General features: G+C 42.6%; 1 protein-coding gene across 1 annotated transcript in view; it reads right to left on the bottom strand.

The window, feature by feature from the left end:
- The window catches only part of sdk2a (sidekick cell adhesion molecule 2a), a gene marked incomplete at its 5' end in the record, with an annotated part of 91,970 nt that overhangs the window by 38,591 nt on the left and 25,951 nt on the right, over nt 1-27,428 (bottom strand). Inside the window, 2 exons of the mRNA XM_083931009.1 lie at nt 126-232; nt 3,050-3,212. Of these exons, the coding sequence (XP_083787135.1) occupies nt 126-232; nt 3,050-3,212 (270 nt within the window). The remainder of the gene's footprint in view (nt 1-125; nt 233-3,049; nt 3,213-27,428) is intronic.

Raw genomic sequence — 27,428 nt, 5'->3', positions numbered from 1 at the left:
TAATGGGAAAGAAAGAAAGTGAGAAAAAGAGGATAATCAATAAAAGAAGAGAACATGGAAATGCATGTTAACAAGATGCAAAAGAACTGTCGTCATTACCACATGATGTAGAAACTGGTACTTACAGGCAACCTGCACTTCAGTACTGCACTGCATTATAGCACCCACTCGATTTCTCACAATGCAGCGGTAGTGGCCAGCATGGGATCGGTCCAGTGAGGGGATCAGGTACCTAATGGGCACACAACACAAAGTGCCATTAGTCATCATCCGTTTGACATACAGTGGCATTTGTTATCTTGGAGCTTTTATCCCCCACACTCAAGATGCTAAATTAATCGAGATGTTTCATTGGACACCTGAAACACAGCTTAAATGGCATTCCCCTTAGCCAAGAGATATAGATATAAATATATCAGAGCAACCTTGTAGTGTGATTCAGTGTACAGATGGACAGTTGATGGTAAAAGAAAAAAGTAACCTTAAAGGGACAGTTCAGAGTTTTTTGAAGTGGGGTTGTATGAGTTATGTCAGTGTAGACCAGGTTTGGAGAAGCAGACAGGAGGACAGGCATAGAAGCTAAGCAATGTACTGCTGTGGATGGGGGCAGCAGCTAAACACATTTTAGCCACATAAAAAAGGCCTACCTAAAAAAAGTTGTCTGTTTAGGTTTATGCTATATTTGGACTATTTTCAAAGCTTTACTGGGCTATTAAACAGCCCCGTTTAAGTTAAGATGGTGGAAACTGAATGTGTTACCCATGTTCTCGTATAAGCCACCAGAACAGTAATTTTACCTTGCAGAACATGGAAGTTGCTGGTCTACCTCTGCCTCAATCACTTATTCATTTGTTTGTTAGTTGTGTTAGATTCTAACCCTTTTAACATCAAAGTCAGTCGATAACACAAACAAACTAAACAATTAAGGTAGCTGTGTTCTGCAAAGTTAAATGACATTTTTGTCGATGGAGTCTGGTGGCTTTGACTAAAACATAGAAGGGCTTCAGCTCCCCCGCATAAACTCAAACAGAGCTGTCTGATGGCAAGGTGAAAATATTCTAAATGAAGCGTGCACTTCAACTGATTTTTTATTGACCATTTTCAGGTAGCTAAAATATGTTTAGCTGTTGCCCCCATCCAGAGCAGTACTTTTGCAATTTTTTTTATTAGTTTACAATTTTACACGTTATACCCACTCAAAAAAAAGAACATACAGTACATATTATTAAAAAAAAGTCAGTAAAAAGTGTGTGTAAAGTCCATGACATTTTTGTAAAGTGCTGTGTGTCACAAGTTCAATATGTTCCATGGAAGGAGCTGTTTTTTTTATCAAGGGTTCTTCTGCTCAGTAGCTCAGTGAGCACCTGTTTGCATACAGAGTTACTTTCCATTAAAGTCTGTTGGAGAATCATGATACATCGTGTTTTCCACAGTTTCATGCACAAGATGCATATGATCAGCTGCATCAGATCTTTTCTGTGGGACTGTTTTCCAGGATACAGTACATTACATATTTATAGGATAGCTCAAAGTTAACACCGTAAACTTTGAGTTTGTCCCAGACATGCCTGCTCTGCTTCTCCAAACTGGTGGTGTGCTGACCACCATCTACTGTGGGTAATTTATTGACTCACTATGAATATATACCTCATACAACTCCACTTCAAAAACTACCCCTTTATGGCCAGCTTTGGAGTGCACAGCGAAGAGGGTTTCTACCTGGCAAAACTCACAAAACCCCATTGTTATCATGTATTTATAGTCACCTGACTCAAATCATACAAGCACCTCTCACCTCTTAGTCCTAAGCAGTCATAACTCTGACTCTCCTCTAATGTGCATTCATTTTAAATGGGTGTGTTAGCATGTGTGTGTGTGTGTGTGTGTGTGTGTGTGTGTGTGTGTGTGTGTGTGTGTGTGTGTGTGTGTGTGTGTGTGTGTGAAATGCTAGGTAGACCCAGAGCTGAGTCCCCATTAATTGGTTTGCTACTGCCACTTAGTAGTATGGAGTCCGCCCCTGCCATGTTTCCCCTGCACTGCAATTCAGGGTAGGGGTGGGGGCGGGGGATGGGGTCTGATTAAATGGATTCCAGTTCTCCTCTTTGATCAGGACTGGTGAAGAATAACAAGCAGAGGGCTGGCCTGCAAAGCAGACCCAGAGACTAAGACCAAGTGAGAGCACAGCCAAATACTGAGAAAAGACAGAGGAAGAAGAAGAAGAAGAAGATGGGGGGGGTGGGGGGTGGGGTGGGGGGTGGGGGGGTGTCGGGGGGTGAGAGAGAGAGAGGTGTTAGCCAGTGATAGCAATCAGACATTGCCACCTGAGAGTCTGTCCATGTCTAGGGGACTAGACAGACTGTGTGAGTAGAGAGTGAAAAAAAACAGGGCTGGAATTAGATAGAAACTGACTTTCACTGTGGACTGCAACTGTGACTGTGAACACACATGCAGGCACACTGGCGCACAAGCGTACAGTACACGGACAAATGGGCACACTGATGTATACCTGCATACACACAGAGGGGCCTTGTTAGCACAGGCTCAAGCTTTCTCTTGCCACACTCTGTGCTGTTAATAGAAATCTTCAACATTGTGGTTCGAGAAGTAGAAGTGTCATAAAAAAGTGCCCGGAAGAACTCTATGGTCAGTAAAACAGCATCTTACTGCTGACAAAGCAAAGTAGCCCAGCCATACTGCACAATCTGATGAAAAATATGCACTGTTAGATTTTGTTGGAGCAATGACGAGAGAAAGAAGAGCTATCTGCTCACACCATCTCTTCATGTTGAATACAGTGTGAGATACGAATCAGGAAATCTCACAAACCCCTGAACACAATATGTTATGTCTCAGGGGAAACATGGAGCCAAATCAGAGCTGAATAAATCCATAAAAAGTAGTCTCAAATATGCATAAAAATGAGCCACGAGCTATTAGTTACAATTAAATGCCGCTAAAATGTCCTCATGTACTAAGCTAATTATAGTTGACGAATGAAAAAAAAACGTATAATAGAATGAGCTCGGGCGGGCAAGGTTGGATTCCTCACCTGTATTCCAAGGAGAAACGAGTAAGCTCGGTACCATTGTAGATCCATTTGAATTCCAGGGGCCAGCTGCCCTCCGCCATGCAGGTTAGGACCAGGCGGTTCCCCTCCAGGTGAACCTGGGTCTGAGGGGGTTCCATCTTAAAATAAGGCGGGACATCATCTACTGGAAACAGAAAGAGAGGAAAAGACAGGAATGGAAATAGTGAGTTTCATAAAAATAAATATTGTGGAAGGAAAGAAAGAAAGAAAGAAATTAAGAAAGAAAGAAAGAAAGAAAGAAAGAAAGAAAGAAAGAAAGAAAGAAAAAAAGAAAGCATTCAAAGGGGGTAGTTGTGTAAAAAAAGGCAGTGACTTGGTAATTCAGTAACAAGCTATTTCCATTTTTCTCTGCACTGATTGCAAACTTGAAGGTCAGCAGGAAAGCCTGCCAAAAAGCACATGAAATAAGTTGTTATTGCAAAAGCAACTTACTCTTTTATTTCAAACCGAAATGCACTGGCAAAGAGGTAAAAGAACAATTTGTGCAGCAGAGGAAGTGTAAATTAACTCTTCCATACCTCTAGATCAGTAAAAGAGGGTGGCGAGAAAGACGGGGAGGAGGAGGGAAGGGGGAATAGACAGAAAGTAGATGGAGAAAAATACAGCAGAGATTGTACGCCAAGAAAAAAATAGAAAAAGGTTACAAGCAAGTAGGAAGAAGGGATGGTGCAAAACTAGGAAGCCATGGCGGGTGGGGGTGATAGGGGCTGCTTTAGAAAACACAAAGTTTCCCAGCCTTAAACCCCCTTCTCTGACAGGATGAGTTATGCTCTGTGCCTCCCTTCATTTATCTTTATAGTTCCCTAATGCAGCCAGATTATACAGGCCCCATCCGCAACACTGCACACAGCCAGTGCAGCCACAGAAAGCCTTTAAGGTGATACACAAGGTCCAGAGCTGGGAGACAAAGTGCTTTCATTTGAGCTGATGAAAAAGGCATGATCAGACCTATTGATCTGTCTGCCTCGCCAGCCACGGGCGACACTGAGCCGATTGTGCCAGTGTTTGTGGCGGGCTAATTAAAGTCTGTATTAATAGTTGCAGTAAGCCGCCAAGGCCTGGAGCATGCCTGGTTTTAGTTCTACCACACTCATGGCAGATTGCTGGAGCCTATTTCTCTCTCTCTCTCTCTCTCGCACTCTCTCTCTCTCTCTCTCCACATCCACACGCAGGTTCATGCCTAAGATTTATGGTGGTGAATGGTGATGGTGTGGTGGAACTGGGTGAATGTGAGGGCAGCCTCACAGAGCAGGGAAGGGGATACAGAATATTGGACCAGATTGAAACTGTAAATACAAGAATGACTGTGCACCTCGGTGATTCACACAGGCGACCATGCGCACACTGACACAGATAACAGGACACACACATACACACAGCATACACAATAGCTCTCGGAAAGCTGCGGCTTACTCCCTTTTCTATTACCCTCAAAGACACCTGTCATAAAATGAGGCAAACGCACAGCCACCTTAAGGCTTTCTGTTTCCAAAACCAGTCTTTACATTTTTCTCATTTGGAAACAACAATACTCAACTACCTGGCTAATCTGTTCTTTCTATTGCATGAACTTCTCCAAAACAAACACTGTTGAAACCCAATAGGTCCTTGAAACTGAATCCCCTTTCTGAGCCCAAATGTAGGAGCCATCCCTATTTTCCCCAGGCAGTAGACGCTGGAGTGGTGGCTTTGCTGTAATTCTATCCACTAGTAAATGCATTCGTACTTGAAACATACACACACACACACACACACATACACAATCCCAAAGCGTTCCATTATGTCTGAACAAATGCACACAGGCAATACCCACCACTTCCAGTTGGTTCAGAGTCATGGAGGCTACATGCACTTAGCAATGCGGCTCCATCAGCAAGCCACCATTAGAGACCTGCACATGCCACACACACTGATCATCTGAGGCAAGGAATATGCGTGATGCCAAGTTGTGAAATTGAGGAATGGGGTATTGAGTGGAGAGCAATCGCCACTTAGTGACATTCATGTGTTCACATTTCTGCCTAAAATTACCCATTCAGTTGAGTCCTGATTATGAATCCCTGAATACTAATAATCTGTGGCACTTGTTATTAATTACACATTTAGAGCAAAGTGTACATTTTCATGAACAAAGCCAGTGGGACAGAGAGTATCGTAACTTTTTAAGACCACATATAGTGTAGAATTGCCATGCAGGAAAAAATATTGTATCGCTTCCAGAGTCTGTGAAAACATAAATAACCGCTGACCACTAATAGTTCTCACTGCTAAAGGAAGATTGGACCAATGCCTCTGCACACTGGGCTCTGGAATCTAATGAGTTTCTGACAGAGAACCTCTTGTCTGATCCTCGTTCTCCTCTTCCTCTTCATCATTGTGCTTTAGATTTTTACAGTGAACTGCTGAGTTCAAAAAGTGCTGATACATGTTTGTCGCTGTGGTGAACACGGCAAGTGTTTTGTTTTCTATTTTTCTGTGTATCACTCACTGCAGATAAATACTGTTATTATATGCAATGTAACTGGTTAATATCTATGTCATTGTGGTAGCATCTACATGTATGTCTATTTTGCTCATGCAGATGTGGACGTTCACGTGTGAGTACAGTGGCTCTGTTAAAAGATACAGTGTACAGTGGATATCTCTCACTGTAGATGAGTATGCTTGTATCACTATGTGTCAGGTGGATGCCTCCACTCTGGTGTCAACATCGCTGAGCAGATCTATAATTTGTCACAGGTGTCATCCCGTTTTAAAGAACTGTGTGCTGTACACCACAAATAAATACTTTAGTACACGTTTCATGTTTTTAAACAAATATGCCTGTAAACACAAATATACATGAATGTACAAAAGAATGGACTTAAGAATCAACTTAATTATTGGAGACATTAGTGCATCTGACTGTAGATGACTGGCTGCAATGTGTCAAGAGCCCCTTTAACACATCCACGCAAACCTGAAATTATCCAGACATTACCCGGCGGAGCTACAGTATATGTGAGAACAAAAATGTCTGAATCAGTTAAATCAGACATTAAACAGACTTTACCCTACTAGCTCCCTAGTACAAAGTCTGTTTTATCTCTGATTGAGCCCAAAGTGTGAGTATCATTGCTGATGTTTCTATCATGCGGCTAACGTGAAACCGGAATAAAACAAACTTGAGGGTGAGGAAGAAGGGTTGATTTACCTGAAGATGGCAATGGCAATCTCACTCTACCCAGGCGCCACCTTACCAAAACCAAATGGAGTATTTCCAGTAAGTGAGAACATAGCTGACACAGAGAATCTCTCCTTGTGTGCTAAATGATGGAAAGGGAAACTCTGGTCCATATAGGATTTGTCAGACATTGTCTGGAAGTCATATGAGTAAATGGTTATGGTAAAGCTGACATCTTTTCTGGAAAGAAAACCGGTATTGTTGGAGGAAGAAAATCAAGAGCATTGGCTATGAACTGTCACCTCCTCCATTCCAGTGATGAACGAAGGGGCAGCGGTGGGTTTGGCAGGTGCAAAGCAGTGCCTGCTGCAGGCATGAAATACAGATGGAAAGCCAGAGGGTAGTCCTCCTGGACCATGAATTCCTGCAACACTATGAACACAGATAAAAGCCAACTGAAACGGGTCGGCAGGTTTAGGGAAGACCAGGCGGGCTTTAATGTGGCTGCTATGCAGAGCAGCTACCCCCTACAGTCCAGCTGCACCGCCAGAACCCATTCACCAAAGATATGAAAACACCTTATTCTAACCTGACAGCTGAGGTTGAATGGTGGCATGGCTCCAGCCGGGTCCCCTGCTGTATACACAGAATTTTAATGGCTGTAAAACAAAGACCACAGGCACCGGGGCAGCTTTATAAACCAAGGCCCATTGTGCTCCCCATTGCGCCATGCTGGCATGCAATCACACAGATGGTGTTCACATTCTGCTTTTGTCTTGTATTCTTTCTCTTGCTTATTTTGTACCTCACCTTCTTACCCTTGCTCCATTTCAGCAGCAGGGAGCTTCTCTGCCCTCAGCTTAATCCTCAGGCACCTGTGTTTGAGCCTATATGTAACCACATCCTTGCTGGCACTAGGCACAACTTTATCACTGAGATGTAGTGATAAAGTGGTGACATTGCCTGTTGAAACATTCGGAGGTGTACCATCTTGTTATTCTACCCCGCTATCGTTTTCTCTCCAACTCTCTCTGTCTTCCTAGAAACACACACACACATTATACACATATTATGCACATAACTTCCCTGCTCCATCGACCACCTCCAGTCCACCTCATGGTGCATCATGTCATCCAGGAAAATTTAGAGCAGTCATTTAGCCTCCCCAATTGGACTTTAACATGCAAGATGGGTCATGGTTAGCCTCTTTGATGGGGGTTATGCAACAGTCATGGCAGTGACCTTGGCCTAGTAATGGGTTGGTGAAAGGGGGTGGGTTGTGGGGTTGATGGAGGGGCGTTAAAAGCATCTTAAACGCTGATGAAACACCTCCCATATAGATACACACATGCACAACAAGCACACAGACACATGCATATTGGATTGCCTGGTGACTTTTTACTTTTCAAATTGAGATGAGGATGTTTGGGTCAGGACATGAAGCCCACAACAAACACAAACACACACACACATACAAATATTCACACCTTCCTTCCCGCAAAAACACGATCCATCCTGAAGGTCAGGCTGATCTGTCACTCTGTCCCCCAGCTGCTGTCACCTTGACAACAGGCACCCCACCGATATACACTCTATCACTTATGTGAGTCAGAGAAGAGGCGGACACTGAGGGAGGAATTAAGAAAGAGCGCAAAAAAGAAAAGCCAGAGAGGAGGAAGAAAAAGTGACGGTAAAACAGATGGTGAGAGAAATGCAGCGCTTAATGAAAAAAGAGAGCGATGGAGAAGTGATGTAGAGGTGAGGAGCTTAGAACTGAGATACATGAAAAGAGAGAAGGGTGTCCTACGACGCTAGGCTACAAGGTGAAGTGACCCATTAGAGCCAAAGCCAAACAAGCAGGTCAGGACGGGGCAGGGCGGGGGGTTAAAGAACCTCCCTCTAACCCTACATTAATTAAAAAATGGCCCATGGATCTACATGCTGCATTTGAGTGCCAGATCATCAGAGCCCATTGTCTCCCTACCTACTTTGTATTTATAGCCCCTAGAACAGGTTAGCACTGAGCACTGTGCACCTGTGTAAGATTTCTTTGGTATCTCTGTTGTGGCAATAACGGTTTCATGGCCGAAGTGCCATGCTTTTAAAAGCCCATAGAGTCATGCTCACCACTCAGAGGAAGGAGATGAAGAAAGGATATGGATTTTCATGTTACGCTGTTTTTTCTACTTGATGATGCATCTGCTTTGATTTTGCAGAAAAGTCCTCAGGTCGCCGCAAATGAAATACCACCTGCATACCAGCTGTGTTTAGTGGACCGCCACGGGTTAAATTATGTCAATTGATGTGATTAATTGAGGTGTAATGTACCGCGGTGATGTGTCTAGGATCTGCCAGGCCTGTGTGTTTGTGTGTGTGTGTGTGTGTGTGTGTGTGTGCGTGCATGTGAGTGTGTCTAGGTGTGCCTGTTTGTCTATCTGATGGTATAGCAACACAATTAGAAGCACTAGCATCCAGCCAACAAATGGAGATTTAATTAGGAGCGAAGACGGAGCGGGAGTCCAGTCAATGGGCAGCAGATTGAATTATCTGGACACACACTCCAGTAGGCAGCACAGACAAATTCACACACACAAACATACACACACACACACACACACTCTCTCTCTTTCTGTTTGGAATTCTTCCCCGTTTGCCTCGCTGCTCTTCTGAGTGCCTCCCTCTACCTCTCTGCTATGCTCTGTCTGTCTCAAACTATCGTTTTCTTTTTGATTCCCTCTTTTTTTATCTTCTCTTTTCCGTGCCAAGACATCAGTTTCCTCTCTCTGTGTTGTGGCAGTTTCTCTTTCTTGGTGTCCTTTATCTCTCCCAGTACAGTAGTTTCCACTCTCTCTCCCCTTGCCCTCTCATCAGTTGTCATCTCTCTCACTTTCTCTCCACATCCCTTCATTCTGAGCTCTCTGTCGAGATGTCTTTCCATATTTTCTCGTATCTCTACATCGCTCTTTAGTCTGTCTTCCTCCATCCTCTCTCTGTACTCTCTCCTTCTCTTCTACTTTCTGAACAGTATATTGTGTGGCGTACCAAGGGATATGTATGTGATATCCAGGAGCCTAATTAGCAAGTCTAGCTCCTGGCAGAGAACAAGGCACGCAGAGGAGCACCGGCACAAGGCCCGGCTTCAATTAATGAGACCTCACACACCCACGGCCGCCATTACACGCCCTGTGCAGCATCAAGTCTCTAGTCAGATCAGCCATGTCCGATGAACAGTGGGGAAACGACAAATGGACAAATGTAGCTAGATGTAGTTATGTTTTTAATCACCAAGGAATAGTCCTAGCTTTGTAAAAGACAAAGCACGGATGTCTGACTTGGTGGCAATCATATAAGATTTATGTCTTGTAGCAGCAAGCTGTGAACATATTCTTGGAACCAACAGATCAATGTATCAACTTAGAAAAGTAAGCCAGACACTTTGGCAATTGCTTACTTTGTAAGAACAAGATATATGAAATTGTTTTTCTTCAAGAAGTAAGGTTTGGTGAGCTCTTATGGATAGAACAAAATGAGATACGATCCAGGCTTGCCTCCTGTTGTAGTGCCTATGTGACTGACATCACAGTACTATTTCCCAGGTGAGACAGGCAGCTTCTATGATTTGGAAGAAGTAAGGTTTTTGTGCACCAGATCACATACACCGTCTCTCTCCAACTTTCCTCTTTTCACTAGGGAGAAGAGAGATGGTAGCGGGTAGGTAAAAATTTTCACTTGATCTTTGTTAAAGCTAATTGACATTGTTTGAAAAAATACAAAACAAAACAAAACAAGAGAAAGGAACACAAAACAGATAAACGATAGTAAGTGGAAGAAATAGCAAATAAAAAAAAAAACAACGAGAGCTGGGAATAGGAGGCGGGCAGTTTTTCTCAAGGCATGAGAAGGTTGGAAATAGGCCTAAGTGAATTTAGAAAGTAGGGCAAAGACTAATGGAGGAAAATAAACAAACACGCTGAAATGTGAATTCCACAGGGCCCTGGGTCATTAGAGTTAATACTGCGCACTATGCCATCTGCTGTGATTGTTTACACTAGCCTGGATAATTAGATCCTAATTAGTAGATGGTATGGTGGGGGAAACATTATTTCACACGCAGTGAGGTGGAGATGATCAGATGCACCTGCAATGTGCTGCCTGTCCATCCTGGGATGTCTGTGGTTAGCTCCATGAAGATATCAGACATGTCTTGATTTAATTTCTTGATGCACCACAGATAAAATCTGAATCTTTCCAACCCACCATTAACATATAGACTTGAACTTTTTTTGGAGGAGGGTGTCATCTTTTCTCTTGAAATTATGAAAATGTGTCTGCCCCTTGCGCTCCTTTATCCCTCATACTGTATGTGTGTGTATGGGAGGGAGAGAGAGAGAGAGAGAGAGAGAGAGAGAGAGAGAGAGAGAGAGAGAGAGAGAGAGAGAGAGAGAGAGAGAGAGAGAGAGAGAGAGAGAGAGAGAGAGAGAGAGAGAGAGAAAATGTATGTGAACAGGCTCATCCTTGTGTGTGTGTTTCAGATGCAGACATCAGAATAATATCAGGCAAACTGCATGGACTCAAACGGCCAAGTCCCATCCGTGCTTTTCTCCCCAGCCAATCCATTTGAATCTCTGAATTGGAGAGATACCACTTGCATGCTAATAGTGTTTTGCTAGGTGCAAGGTATCACAGTGCCTGCCATTGTAATATATGCGTGTGGAATGGCTTGTGATTGTGATTCTTATCAGTGTGGCAGAGTGCATGGGCGCCAAGCAGTGAGTGGCAGTAAATGCTAATAGCAGAGAGCAGCTGACAGAGAAAAGAATTATTATACCCCTTCATTACATTTACACAACCTGCCTGTCTGTCTCACTTCCTTCCTCTGGGCCCGGACGTGAACAGCAATCAGTGTTGGGAATGCGTTGTTTACATGTTGATTGTCAATGCATCATCAACTCTGAGAGTGGGATCTCAGAGGTTCCTCAAATTAAAATATGTCACATAGATTACAAGTGGGTAACAACGGGTCTTAATTTAAAGTTGCAGACGAGTAGAGCTAAAGATTGTATTCATGTGTGTTTCAACCTTTCTAATTTTGGTGGAGGTTTGGGCTGATGTGTAGCAGGATCATTGCCTTTGTGAGCAGGGCACCCTGTGGGAGGACAGAGTTCCTGCTTCTAATTGAGACCTCTGGAGTGTGAGAGCCGACAGAATGCAGCTAATCACATCACTGCCTCTCTCCAACACATTACAGAGGCCCTCCGTCATCCATGCTCGAGCACCAAGTCCTGCTCTGTGTTGGTGTGAGAGCTACCCCATCACCCCTTAAAATCACTTCCTTCAGATGGAACCTCAAAGCTGCCAGCCTCCTAGCCGACATCCCACCAAGCCACATCTTTGACCTATAAACCATCTGAGCCTTCTTTGCCGGTTCCTGTCTCTGAAGTGTTCCTGCCACCCTCCCAGCAGGAGGATGAACACAGCTCTGTGGCATTGTGTGAAGAAAGGGAGACAGCACTATGCCAGCAGGGAGACATCAGATCTAAACGCCCTGACATTATGCTAATGGCAGCGTTTGGCTGGTTCTTACATGACTTCACACCACATTGCTCATCTCAATTATCAGATACAGTAACAGGCACAGAGTGAGAAACATGCAACTTGGAACAGAGCAGGGAAAAACTCAGTCAGAGATACTAATTGTTGTGCTCTCTTCCTCACATCATCCTTTAGGATGGTTTAGTACAAGAAACACGACTTGTCAAAATCGGGTGCGCTTAATAACATTCTATGTGAATACTTTGAAATAACGCATGCATAAGAATGAAATTAATGAACAATGATTAGACGCTAATTATGACGGAGCACATTAGATCATTAAAGATGTGTAGTACACAACTTCGGATAACAAAGTAGAGGATCTGTCCACTAAATCCAACTGGTTGTTATTCATGCAATCAAACTCAGCATACTTAATCACTCTACTTCTTCGAAAATGCCTGTCATCTGTTCACCTAATGATAAATGTAACAAGCATATATTTCCACTTGTAAAGATTGTGTCATGTTGAGCTCAAAATTGCAAGCTGTCTCACAAGCAAAACGAACGATATCCCTTGATAGTTATCATAACACTGGCACAAACTACAGCTTGGAGCTCTGTGCCAACAACGCTATCTAATATATGAGGTTGATTATGATTTTCTAATTATATCTGTAAGCTTGCACCCAAGATAACATTGCTTCCAGTGTTGCTGCAGTCACGTTGGCAGAGTTGTTTTCTCCCATTTGCGTTGAAGGTAAAGATTAAAGGAGAGGTATCATGCTACTTGTACTTGTATTTTGGGTTTCTACGAAAAAATGTTTTCATAATTTAATGTTCAAAAAACACATTTCTTGAACTCATTCTACCTGTCTGAATATATCTATAGTCACCCTCTGTTTGAAAACAATCTGTTTTAGCACCTGTCTCTTTAAAAAGCCCTCACAAAAAGCCCAGTCTGCTTTGATTGGCTTGCAAAAAAAAATGTGGTGCATCTTTGCAAAGGTAGTTTTTTAAGCTGTGGGTAGAGAACATCAGAGGAAGGGTGGTATATCCTTATGCATCTAAATGTGGGTATGGACCGGTATGAAGAAGTTTTGAATTTGCGAAAGTAAAACCAAGGTTAGGTCTATTTTTTGACACAGTTTTATGCATATGCAAGAGCTCTTTATATATATATATATATATATATTGAAAAAAAAGAAAGAAGAAAAAAAGGAATTACCACCACAGCAATTTTAGTCTTCACACAATGTCACATATATCCTGGAGGTTATCGTTAGAAATTACATAAATTTAAATAGGAACACCATCTTTCATCAGGTCAATGTATTCAGGGATATTCTTTTCCTGCTGTGTTCTTCAAATGGTCCCATCACTGCTCATAGCACACTAGTGTGAAAAAAAAAATCATGTTGGTAATTCTCTGAACTTTCTCCGCCTCTAGGGACCTACAAAGTGAATGCATTGACTGTTGTTGGCTGCAATCACACATTGAAATATGCGAACGATCAAGCAGCCATGGCATAATGTTACAGGCGCCCAAGCAACGGGATGAGTGATTTGAAGGCTTAATGTGGCCCTCCACACCACATAGAGTTATAGCCTGTGATTTGCATCATAAACGTCTGCTAAATTTCCACTTTTGGAAACGAATATCACTAAATGACAACCTGACAGGGAGAAAGATGGGGGAGGTAGGAGTGACACTTTTTTCATGTTTGTATATTCCACCCATGATGGGGCCTAATTCCACATTACTACATCTATAAGCCGTGCATAAATACACATCAAATAGCGTTTTTTTCAAGCCCCATAATCCCTGGATAATCTTCATCTACAATGTGAGGAGCACTAAATTGGAGGGAAGATTCACAAATGAACATATTTACATCAGTCCCATTAGTGAGACACTGAGGAGATACTGCTTAGAGATCTGCTGCTGCTTTGAAATGCCTTGAGGCACTTAAGAATTTTATTAGAAGCACTTTAATGCTCACCATGCCATGGTAAGTAATGTGCTTTAATACACATATAATGCAGTGGATTACAACTCGGGATATTAATAAATCATCTATTTTATTTATTACTCCTATTTTACCATAGCGAGTTAATGACATGTTTAATCTCTATCATGGATTCAAGGGCTTTTTGTTTGCTTTCCTGCATATGTGTGGTGCTGTGTGTGTGAGTGTAAAATACAATCTTCTACAATCTTTACTCGTAGAGAAAATACAGATGTTTGTGAGTATACAGTAGAAGTTTGCTTGAGTCCTCACATGTGAGTGTGCATGTATAGTTATTCATGAGGAAACATGCTTGTAAATGTGTGTGTACGTCTCTCCAGTTGATCCATGTGTATTTGAATTCCTCATCAGATTAAAGAGACGTGCTTGTACTCTACAGTCCCTTAATGACAGACAGATCAAAGCCCATCTTGTTCCTGGCTGAGTTGAGGGGGATCATTAGTGATGGGTCAACAGGGCATCATTAGCCAGCGTGTTACCCCTGCAGCGTGTTTACTCTTCCGAGTCTCATTGCATGTGTGCGTGCACCTGTGCAAGTGTGTGGGTGCACATGCCTGCATGCCTACATCAAATGAATGCGTATTGCTCTCTGATCCCGGCACACTGTGTGGGAGGAACACAGGTCTCTCCTGTGGCCCATTTCCCCACAGACAAATGCCGCTCCAGTGGAGAGCTAGCCTCATCTATTGTGCCTCCTGCCTCCATCAACTCACTTTCCATCTATTACGACCCAACAGGCTGATCTTCATGGCTGAAGCTCATTGTAAAACCCTAGCGTTGCCGATTCAAAAGGCTCTGGAGGGTTCTGACAATGACCAATTCACTCATGACTATTATTCATCACAAAACCTTTCCAGCTCTCCAATAAAATCCACCACCCACCTTTCCTACCCTGTTTGGTATGCTCTAACAATCCCTCATTTCCAAATGCTATGTTGCCCCTACCGAACGTACCGTGCACACACAAACACACGCACAGACACATCACTTTTCTTTTACTCCACTAACTCCACTGAACAAACCTTTTCTCACCTCAGAAATTTCTATTTTGGTGCAGGGCTGTTCCTTTTCTCAGCAGTTTCCCATACATTCTTTCTCCCTTTACAAACATTCCCCCCTGGCTGCCTTCTACCATCCACCCTTCTCCACCGCAAACTGCTCTTTTTCACTGGCAACTATGCCTCTCTTCCTCCCCTCTCACCTTCAGATTCCACCCATCCACTGTCTCCATGCCTGACTGCTTTGACAGGCCCAAGATTCAAGCAGGGGGGATTTGATCCCTCCGTGGAGTGGAGTTCTGGCAGTGGGGTCCACTCTCCAACCGCCGGACGCAGAGCCCTGAGCCACCGATTAAAAAGTCATGAAGGCTTTTAGGGGCATGCAGGGCTGCAGTTTCCCACTCCTCTGTGGATTGGCTGCCTGAAAATAGTCTTTGTGTTCCTGAGACAACAGCAGAATATGCAGGAGGGGGAGTGGGGGGTTTGAGGTGATGCGGGTTAACAAAGCAGCAGTGCGTGGGCCACTTCGCTCTCCCCTGTGCTCTTAAGCAGCACTCTCTCAGTCTCTCGTTTCCTCCGATTAGATTAAAACACCCACAGTTTATATACACTTTTCATCATTGGCTCCTATATGTGCATTGTATCTAGAGTTTACAAGCGTGGGACTACAGCTCTTTTAAAGTTGTGGCCATACCATGGTGAGGGTCACATCCATGGTCAGGCTCTTTCCCCCTCACTGTCATCCTCCATGTATGGCTTCATACCAAGAAACATCTGGCCGCAAATAGAGTATTGATTCTCATTCTTTGAAGATGAATGAAGGGACTAATGAGATAGGCTGTGCGCTAGTCTATCATCCACCTGAACAGCTTGCTTTCAAAAAGTGCCACACAAATCAAGTAGGTGACCATTTGCCTCGTAATGGCTGCTTGGACAGGTCGTATACAACAATACACGTGTGAAACAAGACCTTAATGTGCTATGAAAAAGGACCGGCCTCCCAACATTGGTTTACTCTTACCAACAGCAACCATCCATACCATTGTCACAAATAGCAGCCAGCCACTAATGGAATCAATAAAGCCTTGCAAATATTTACAGGACAAGAGAGCCTCAAGGCAATCAATTCCAATCTATAGGACGATAGAAGGTTCTACTGTGGCTGTGTTTCAGGTTAGAAAAATCAATGAAGTCAGCTTCGGAAAGAAAAGGAAATAAATAAATAACTTGCTTGTAGCGGCAACACTTATTCTTTCACTCATACGCCCTCCTTCCTTCCATCATTCTGACACCGGTTTTGGTTCCTTGTTTTTTTCTCCTGCAATCGTCCAAGTTTGACATCGCTGGCTGAGCCTACCAGCAGGATCAGCAACCACAGGGAGTGCATCCAGCAATGTAGTGGGAGACAGCTTTTGAAGAAAGCAGAAGTTAGTGGATGTGACAAGCTGTTGAAACCCTGGGAGATAACAGCATCTGCCTCTGGAAATCTGAAGAAAGGTAAAGTAAGTGGGGGAAATGGAAGGGTGAGAGGGCCAGGCAAATTCTCTGGGTAATAGGATATAAAAACAATGTTGCTCAGTTCCTGCATACATATGCAGGCAACAAGAACGGCAGGCTGAGTGACAGAGAGCGAAGTATCGAAGCAGTGCAGAGAATAAGAAGTAGGGTATATTAAAAACAGATTGCTTCCGTTTCTCTCTGGGGGCAGATTTTTTTTTTTTATGTTCAACGTTGTAATCCCTAGTTTATGTTCTGTAGTAACTAGCTCGATAAAATATATCAACCCAACACATAAAAAGTGAATAAAACAGAGTGTATAAAAGCGTGTCAGGGCAGCAAGAAGCTATAGAAGTCAAGACTGCCCAGAGTGATCACTGATTTATTAATGCATTGATGCCTGGCAGTGCATTGACGAGATCAGCAACTTCTGATAAATAGGCGATAATGTCAGGCTTTTCTCTGGTAGGCATAAAGTTACCAGGCATCATGCAGCTCCCCTGTCTCCAGCCTAATGAGCAGGTAGTTGGAAGGCGAGGTTGAACGGAGCAGAAAGAGGCTCTCACTCTCTCTCTGATGCCACTTGCTATGTTTTTGCTCTCTCATGCACAGTGCTCCTAGAGAGAACAATCAGACAGAGCTACAGCTTCTGCCAGAGGCTATCAGTGTCTCTTTAACAACTCCACCTTTCCTCTGTGGGAACATACATGTGGGGGAAAAAACTGTGAATATGTGCGTGTGTGTGTGTGAGTGTGTGTGTGTGTGTGTGGGTGTTAAATAGCCACACAAAACAAACCCCTGGTGGCCAGCTTGAGCATCAACCGACCATTGTAGCTTGAAGGCTGTAACAGGCAAGCAGTGGCTTCAAAAGGGCATACAAGTGTAAAGTTAATAGCGGAGCCACATGTCACCATACATATCACAGTGCATTCCACTGCCCCTGGGCTCTGAGACACAAAAGCGAGAACTAGCTGGTCAAGTGCTTTATCACCTAAAGTGGCTGCCTCAGTGTGTGTGTGTGTGTGTGTGTGTGTGTGTGTGTGTGTGTGTGTGTGTGTGTGTGTGTGTGTGTGTGTGTGTGTGTGTGTGTGTGTGTGTGTGTGTGTGTGTAACAGTACAGATAAATCAGGCAGATATGTTCATTAATCAACTCTTCCACCATGTTTTATGTTTTGCACTGTATGCATCATACACATATGAATACTGTTTGGTCCTCACTATAAAAAACGACTATATCCTGATCTGATTCACAGCATGGCTCAATTAATTGAATTTTTCAACTGAGTTGGGAGGGAAATCGATAAAACAGATCAAACTGCAAATGCACCAGACATAGATATATGTGTGTGTGTGTGTGTGTGTGTGTGTGTGTGTCTGTGTGTTGCGGGGGGGGGCGCACATATGTGCATACGTTATTAATATATATTTATGCATGCCTGTGTGTATAAGAGAGAGAAAAGAAGGGAGGGAGAGGGAGGGCAAAAGAAAGAGACTGACCGCACAAACTTGAAGGCCCACTTGGTAAGGCACATGTGGTTCTGACTGCTAACCTGTGAGAAATGTCAATTACTCTCTCTATATCTAAAACTTTTATAAAGGCTTCTGTACTGTTTCAAAGCCTTCCACCTCACCAGCTCCCTCGAAAATATTTTCTCTCAGAGAAAAATCAGCTTTAATTATTGAGAGCATGACTTCAAGTTTATTAGTGTTTTTCAGGACTTCCTTCCAAGGCACCTCTGTGCATATAAAAAATGATCATATTGATTCTAGCCTGCTTTCCTTGTTGCAAAAAGACAAACTGTCAGAAAACTCAGATCTGTTGCCTTTAGTGGAGGTCTTGTGATGCATTCCAAAGACAAGTGTTTGCAGACACAGAGGAAACATGTAATAGCAGCAAACACAGATATCACTCTGGAAGAAAATGAGAAACAAACAGAGAAACAAGAGATAGAGGCATAGCCTGTACTTTGTTTTTTTCGCGGAGAAGAAGTTGAAAGCAAATATAGATGAGTGAGTGAAGATGCTTGTGATCAATGTTGTTAAGGGCTCATTGCAATCTAGCAGTAGCCAGCAGTCGCTCCTGCTGACAGTGACTCTGACAGTACTGTGATCACAGCAAAAGACCCCACCGCTTCTACCACACTGCCTTCAAATAATGGCTAGGGTTGGACACGAATATTTCACTATTCGGTTATTCGTTTATACGGTAGGTATTTGGTTTTCAATTTTGGTATCCAGATTTTCTTTCTTTTTTTGTAACAACATCCTTAAAAAAATGCCTTTCATTAAACCAAAATATATGTGTTGCAGCAGTGTTTGCATTCATGTAATTTACGGTTGCTTTTCTCTATTCACTCTGGAGCTGTGTGTGCAGCAGAGAACAGTCACTAACTTGTTGTTCAGCTACCAATATTAGCCGCTCTGTTTCAACAATGTTAGGCTTAAAAGAGGTGCACGCAGGCTGAAATTCACTGCGCAATTTTCACTTGATTATTAATCCCACTCCCACGCCCCGAATGGAGACAACGGAGCTTGTCGGAGTTGCGTTATAACCGAGCATTGGAGTCTTGCTAGTCGACCTTATAGTGAAGCAGACCTCCTGGCCCCATCATGAACTGACCAAGCCTAAGAATCCACAGTAAAGGACTGTATATATTTCCCAGCAGCACATCAGACAGACAGAGAAACAGGCATCCCTGATCTTTCGACTTCCATAAGCAACACTGTTTTAATCCCTTCTGGATCAAAGGAGGCAGCAAGCCTTGCCTCCCTTTCATTAGGGAGGGATAGAAGACATCATGGAATCCCTCCCTGTTCTACAGGACTGAACGGCCAGGTTTGATCAATCAATAGCAGTCCACTAGCTCTGGCCTAAGTGCTCCTGCTGTAATCACTCTCCTCTGAAAAATGGAGGATGATGTGGTGGGACGAAAAACACACCCGCACAAACTTTCATCAAAACAGTCTCTGGTCTGGGAATGAGTCAAATTATACTGCGCTTTGTTATTTTCTGTTCCAGCAGAAAATCTGCTGCCTGACAAGCACTGCCTCAGTACTTAAGTCCCATCGCTCAAAACATGAAAGTCTGAAAAGGACAGAATAGGGATCAGCCAGGCTGACGGAGTGGCTAAGTACAACTGGGCTGCTGTCTGACTTTACATTGTTGTTCACTGGTGGAATGTAATCTTCTTAATCACAAGCTAAACCTGCAGAACAATTGACCCATTTTCATATGCGGCTTCTTATCTCTGAATGCGTGCCCATATCTCATTTAGAAGTGTTAGAAATCCCTCTTCAATCTAGGTGATCTGTTCTCACCAACCTGCCTCCACATTCCTCTAATCCACTCAGATCTAATCCAATGCATATCAGACAGAGAATGCCATGTTTTTATATTGAGAACGTGGGTTCTGCTGTGCTGTGCTGTCCTATGTGAGTTTAACACTGCTGGGATTTTATGTACATCCACAAAAATACTTCTCGCATGAGTGCTTCCTCTCGTTAGGTCAACTATCCCAATAGTGTAAGGCAGGCTGGAAAGGTTGTTGCTCGATCAAAGGATAAAAATCTGTTTCTTGTATTTAGAGTTCTGATGTCCCACTCAAGCAAAAGTATAGAGAATATCTATGTCATTTTAATTTTTAAAACAAATTTGGCTTGTATTCAGGATGAAAGTAATCATAGTTATTGGTGTCAAATTCCCAGATGTAAAACCACTTCTAAAATTGGATTAATAGGTCCAACTCCTAATGGGAAAAGTCAAGTTGAATTGAAATGTGTGCTTAATCACATTAGTCTCAAAGAGCCACACACCCACATTTGAAAACAACTAATGACTGCTTGCTTTTCAGTGTAGTATAAAATTACTCATGATTTTGGCAGGTTTTCACCGGAGGGAGTTTGACATACTTTCTGCACGCATTGCACAGGGGACGAAAATCATATGATTTTATTATGTGGGTGAGAACAGCAACTGTGCCGAGATGCTCAACACTGACCAATGTTAAAAAACCTCTTAAACTCCACTAGGACGCCCACGTCCTCAGCCGACATTGCCTCTCAGAGGTTGTAGGAAGCTGAGTTGTAAAGCTAGAGTGAAGATACTGGTATCATATGAAACTAGATCACCCGAGGCATCCATTGGTGTCATGCTAGCTTTTTTTGGCTTAATAATGAAACCAAAATTAAGCTAAAATTTGGCCATTTTCAAAGGGGTCCCTTGACCTCTCACCTCAAGATATCTGAATAAAAATGGATTGTATGGGTACCCACGAGTCATGACATGCCCACTCTATGTCAAACCCATGCAGCTTTAGGTAAAAACTATGCAGTTTTTTGCATACACAGTAGCAAGTATAAATGTGTTATTTCCATGTATACTAAAATGCACTTCAAGCTACTCATTGACAATGGTGAAAACAATGAATCAATAAAATGAATTAAATTTGATGTGGAGCAGGGGTAGAGGAGCCCTAGCGCCCTCTATGGGCTGGCCCCGACTGTGCTTTCCTAGGTAAAGCCTCCTAACAAAAAAGGGGTTTGTGAACAGTTTCCAGAAGAGATGCTCACCATCCAATTACAGAAAAATACAATTATTGCAGAAATCTCAGAACGTCAGAAGATTTTGATACCAAATCACAGCATGTTTTTTTTTTCTAAGGTAGTTCTCAAGGTCTTGGTGTCTTAATATGGTGGGGGGAAATATGTAAATTGTACATTTTTTAAAAGACAGTGCTGAGCTGCATCCAAAATTTATCTTCCGATTCCCAGCTTTAAGCATGATCCACTAAAGATCCTGGCCCCACATAAAAAAGGAAAAACATGGTTCAATAGGAGTGGTGAGGTGGAAGAGGTTAAATGTTTTAAGACAGCTATGGTTATGTTGCATGACTGGCATAATTACTGTACATATATAAAAGTGCACATGAGGTGTTCAGGCTCATTTTAATGAGGTCAGAGTCAGTGTTCAGTACAAAACAAAAATATCCTATTTGCTGATGCAAATTGCTTCTGGTCGTTATATATCACAGAGACTGGTGAGGAAACGTTTGCAGAAGGGATTGAATACATTAATATTGCAGTTTTGCAGTAAATATAGTCGACCTTTAGCATTTAGCTCTTCAGTCGATCAGTTTTAACATGTCTCTATATAAATTTCCGTCTTGTCCTCATGAGAGATGACATTGATTTTGGATTCAACTAAAATAAGTTTTTAGACAAGTACAGTGATTCATTTGTATTTAGATTGCCAAAAGTAAGACAGGGATTTCTATGTCAACCATGCTTACACATACGTATGCACAGGCCTGGTTAATGTAATCCATGTTTGTGTGTGTGCATGTGTTTATCAGTTTAACAGTCAATACACAGCAGAAGAAGGGTGTTACTCAAGGATTACCATCACGGTGGCAGACAGTCTGGAGCTAAAAAATCTGTCTTTTTTGCTTGACTGGATGCCAGTCAACCTCTCTCTTTTTTCCCACCTTACCCTTCCTCCATCTCTCTCTCTCTCTCTCTGCTTCCCTCTCAATGAAATGAAAGGGATGGGCGTTATTGTCAGCGTGAGCTGTCTATCGTTGCAGTGTGTCGGGCTGGACCCCTCCTGTCAGGCTGTCACCATGGTGTGGGGATGAGATGAGAAAACTTTGGCGGATTTGTCGAGGGGGAAATAAAGCATGGCACCCGACTGATCTGACACCCTTATCTTCATGGTATCAGTCCCCTCGCACATAGATAAGTCAGCCAACTGGATCAAATATGAGTAACACACAAAAATCAATATAAAGTACATCAGCGACCCATCTACTAGTCCACATGAAATTAAGATGACATAAGCAAATGATGCCAGGCCCGGGGAGCATCAGACTAAGAGAAAGCCTGCATCAGGAGCTGACCTCCAAGAAACAGCTTCACTGAAGTTAAACAGCACACTGGTGCCAAGTTTAGAAATTGAAAATCATCCCTTCCAGGGAACCACTTATATCTGGAAGCCATACTTTTATCTAAAAAAAAAATGGTATAAAGCAAAAAACTGCACATACCTTTTGTGATTTTGTGACTTTTCTTTTTAAGGCGTCTGCTTACAATTGCGTATGTCTTCACTGGAGCACGTGTGGCCTCCACATACAAGCCTTTTTCATTTTTTCCGCTCGGTTCCAGGGTGCCTGAGCTCTACTCAGGGAGTAAGTGTGATGTAGACAGAGCGATTCCACCAGCTGCTGACCTTTACTAGCAACACACAGCAGCAGGAAGTGCCTCGGTTTAACTGACTCACATCTTAAAAACAGCTAATCAAAAGGTCCCTAATGGCTGACCACCTGTGCGGGGCTGTGTGTGTGTTTGTCTGTTTACTGATGTGTGTATTTATGTACTGGGTGAGCGTGTGTGTGTGTGTGTGTGTGTGTGTGTGTGTGTGTGTGTGTGTGTGTGTGTGTGTGTGTGTGTGTGTGTGTGTGTGTGTGTGTGTGTGTGTGTGTGTGTGTGTGGGTGGGTTTGTGTGGGTTTGTGTGTTTGTGTGTGTGTGTGTGGGGCGCACATATGTGCATATGTTTTTATTATATCATTACAAGTCAACTAGGGAAAGAAAATTACCTCTTTGACCCACTACAAAGGCGATGTGGGTTGTGCTGCCGAGGCCCTCAAAGTGGGTGTGAGTCAGTGGAATTTAATAAATAGAATCCGAGTTCCATGCTCATCCTTTAATTTGCTGTGACCACACGGCCGTCTCCAACCACTGATGTATTCCAAACACCAAAAGCCACCCCTTAAAAAAGTTGCAAAGGTCAGATGAGGCCATGGTCTGGCCACTGCTGACTAAAATCCTAGATTTAAAATGCAACTTAAAGCAAATGCTAATCATGCTATTCTTTAATTATGGGACGCCAACATAGAGGTCACAAATTCTCTGTAAATAGATTCACCATTAGACAGTAGAATGTGGGGACAAGATTTGGGGAGCGGTAGCAGTCTGGTTCCCTTTGGTAGTCCAAGTAGTATTTACCAATCACGTTTCAGCAGGCTTTGGGTGCATGCAGGTTAACAGTCCGTGTAGAGATCAAATGAGGCAGAATGTACAAGCCGCCTGCAATCACAGAACCCGTCAGCTATTGTCTGATTGAAAAAAAAGGTGTTATATAAAAACTGTGAAAGGATCAAAATGCTCAATCCACAGAAAAATGCACACAGACCGATCAACCAAGACTACTGTACAGTTGTGGTGTCACAACTTAATCTTTAAGTTCTGACGTAACGCCCTTTTAAGTAGCCACAGTGCTGTGCTCCCCATTATTCAAACAGATCAGAGGAAAAAAAACAAAAAAAAACAGAATTGCGATTTTGCTGTTGTCCGAACATGAAAAGGTGTCTCACTGATCATAAAAGGTTCACAAGTTTGGCCATTGTTGTTTGCTTTGTTGCAGAAACGAAATGTTGTAGTTTGAACCTGAAAATGAGTACAACATGTGACCTTTAATATTTATGGACATTAAACTGTATTCTTTGTTCAAGTTCTATTGTTTTAAGTTAACTGATAAAGATTTACTGTTTTTACATTTACTGTTAGATTCGTTAGTTGTGTTCCTACTTTGGGAGGAATTCTCCTTCAAGGTGTATTTAGGCGTGAGGCCAAAAACTGCCAGAGAAGAAAAGTGCAATTAGACCAAATAAATCCCCTCTCCGTCAAGCTAACCCACTTCTGAGAACTAACTTGCCCTTTTCCCCAGCAAAGGAATCCGACCCACCTTGTGACTCTTTGAGCAAACCTCCACAAAATCCCTCATAATCAGCACTGCTCCTTGACAGACCATCAGAAGTGAGATGGGGGTAACACTCTAAAAGTATCCACTTATCGATCAGATCAATATCGAGTCTCTCACGTTTTTTCTTCTGTGTGAGTGGAAATGTTGCAAGGGTGGAAAGATAGGGCGGGGGCTAATAAATAAGGAAAGGCAGATGCAGAGAGATGAGGAAAGGAGGAGGAGATGTGAATAGTGAATATTGGGTGAAAAGATCTCACTTGGGACAACCTAAAAGCCCAAGCCAGGGAAGGTTTTGGATAAGGGCTGAAGAAGGGAGTGAAATAAAATGGGTTAGGGTGGATGGAAGGAGGAGTGGCTTGGCTGCTATTATAGCTCCCGGAAAGTAGGAACTCAATCAGCGGCCAGGCGAGATGCCCATTGTGTCGGGGTGTAATGGGAACTGTGAGATTTTTATTAAGAGAGAGAATTGCATGTGCTCCTCATCAGGATTTCCATTGTGGCACTGGTGATCACAATGACGTCTGGGTAAGATAGAAACAAGGTATTTACTGTCTCACATGCGGAAGAATAGATGGCTCCCGGGAATAGGGTTCCACTTTGACATTTGGGGCTCTGGGGCCTGTAATTGTCATGGCATCCTCTTGTTCGATCAGTTTCCTTTCACATTCTTCTCAGTGTATTATTCCTTCAGCTCTTTGACTTTCTTACTTTTTCTCTTTCTCTAGCTATTTCATTTCTTTGCTCTTTCCTTTGTCTATCGCTTTCCCAACTCTGGCGTTATGTTGGAACCACAGAAGGAGAAAGTCAACCGTAGCGAGTTTAGTCTTTTTTTCAGTGATTGTATGCATAGCAAGCCTGTACTGCGGCTATTTTGAGGAGACAGGTGGAGGGAGTGGAAAGAAAGGTGTAGGAGGACAGCACTGTGAGAAGGTGTGTCAGCTTGACTAGGGAGGGATCCAGCCTTGTCTGTTTGATGCTGTCAGAGCTATGTTTTTGAGAACACGCACCATAAATACGACAGGGAACTGTGTATTCATTTCCCTCCAGGTCATGACAGATAACTATAGGTAAAGGGCACATTGTTGATTGTTCTGTGTTTGCGTACAGCTTCATGGGAGGAAAATAATAGATTTTCTGTCTGGGTAGGTTAAATAACAATTCCCTCACTGCTGAGATTCAAGAGGCTCTCATTAACTATGTGGCCGACATCGCAGAAAAAAATGGCCACCTTGTGTAAGACTATACTGGTTGTTTTGCACACCTTTACCAGTAGCTTTACATTACTGGGGTTTCTAAATGGCTTTCAGCAACCAAGTGTTTTCATTAGAGGCCATTTTCAATCGGGTATCTGACAAAATCTGAAATGAAATTAATGTCTGCCTAGAAGTTAAGAAATAAATTGCACCGTGAGATTATGCAACAAGTCATCCAATTTAAATGATAAAATGCCTTCCAGAAGAACACGTAACATATTTTCAGTGCTTGTACAAACACTTTAAAAGGGAACTGGCTTACCTGAATTATCATTGTCACTGCTTTCACTTAGTGACGTCCATACTGAAATGCATTTCAATGGGGGTGTGACTGCTCAGGAAAAAAAAATAGACAATACACAGTCAGTGACTATAAATCTTTGAACTGAACTAAACAAAGTATATTGATTCAGCAACGCGATTTGTGATTTCCAGCTCTAATAAGCATTTTCTGATCTGATGCTCCAATAGGCAGGATGTCACTATTTAACATTAGAAAATGCTGTCGGAAAATACATATATATATATATATAAATATAAACATTTAGGTTGGGGGTTAAAGTTGCTGCTTCATAAAGGTTAGGTTACCTTCATTGTCGTGATTAGGAACTGATCTGGAATGACTAAGGTAAGGCATTCAGCTTGAATGCTTGAAAGGTTGTCAGGTAGTGAGTCTTGCAAGTTTTAACAAATCTAGATATGAGTCCGGTCTCTCATGGCAAAGTCCCATGTTTTTGTTGTCTTTAAACATTTCACCTGACTTCCTCCTCCACGGTGGATGAGTTAGTCACAGTTACTATGGCACGAGAGGAGAGTCTTGAAAATATGGCCTAAATCTTGCAAAAAACACTGCAATAGTCGTTTAACTCTATTTTCCATAACATTTTAGTAGGCTGTTTTCTCATGGTTCTGGAACAAATGTCATTGTACGTGAAATAACTGCACTTGGTCTGAAATAGTGATGTGACTTAATTATAGAAATCAAAACACAGTGAAATGTAAATTGCTGCAATTATACAATCAAACTGACAAATGTATTCTCTCACTGTAGGAAAAAAGACGATTCTAACATTACTTGTGAAAATGGACTTTTCAGGCAGGCACGTCATCTGACTGTGAGATGATTTTATATTGAATTATGAGCTGCTATCATCACTCTCTGTCCTGCTCTGGCTCTGTCCTAATGAATCCAAACCTGCTCCTCTCTGGTCCAAGCCACTATTGCCTCTCCATCACAGCCAATCTGATAAAGGGATGAGAGAGGATATCATGTGTTCCTCACACAAATCCTGCCTGTAATCCGTACATTGTTGTTGTTCTACTTCCCTCACTCTAATCTCTTTGCAAGTCCATTCTGTCCCCCTGATCCACTAAATATAGAACATCAAACATCTCGGTCAGCCACAATTTGGGGGAGACAAAGGAAGAGAAAAGAAGCAGAAAAAAAACAACTTTACGAAGTACTTTGTTATCTGTGAGAGATAGTGCTGGTATGTGGAGTAATACTGTGACACATGCTGGCCATCTGATAATGAGGCTAGGCAGAAGGGGGTCGGGGGGTAGGATTACATCCCTCGACAGGGATGGGGACCAGCACAGGCCATATGTGGTCCGTTCACTCATAATCCCATTTGACCACAACACAGTTAAAGTCGAAGATATCTGAAGAGTAGAGGGCAGATTGAGGGATAGAAAGATGTGTTTGAAATAAACGGATGACATGGTGTTAAGGACAAATGTTACTTCTATCAAGAGATTAATCCTGTACCTTAAGTCCATCAACACAGTGGGTAACCCTGAACAAAGCCCTGCCAAATGTTATTTTCTCCATGATTTTTTTTCTCCTTCCCCCTAGAGCCAGCTTGATTCTACCAGTGCTACGTTCACCAGTTTGTTTATTTCACTGTATCACATGCTCCATCTGCTCAGGTCTGGGAATGTAAAGTGATTGCTGTCGCACATAATTTCTCTGATGCGACTGGATATTTGTAGCGAGTGCTCCTCCAGAATGAAATACCCGAAGCGTGAGTAAAGTTGCATGCACATATACTCTCAGGTAACAGTTTGTCCCCAAAATACACACACACATACACACAAACACACACACACA

The sequence above is a fragment of the Echiichthys vipera genome (genome assembly GCF_963691815.1).
Source record: "Echiichthys vipera genome assembly, chromosome: 17".
Lineage (NCBI taxonomy): Eukaryota > Metazoa > Chordata > Actinopteri > Perciformes > Trachinidae > Echiichthys > Echiichthys vipera.
The sequence above is the reverse complement of the archived record's forward strand: the minus strand, read 5'-3'. Positions and strand labels throughout refer to the sequence as shown.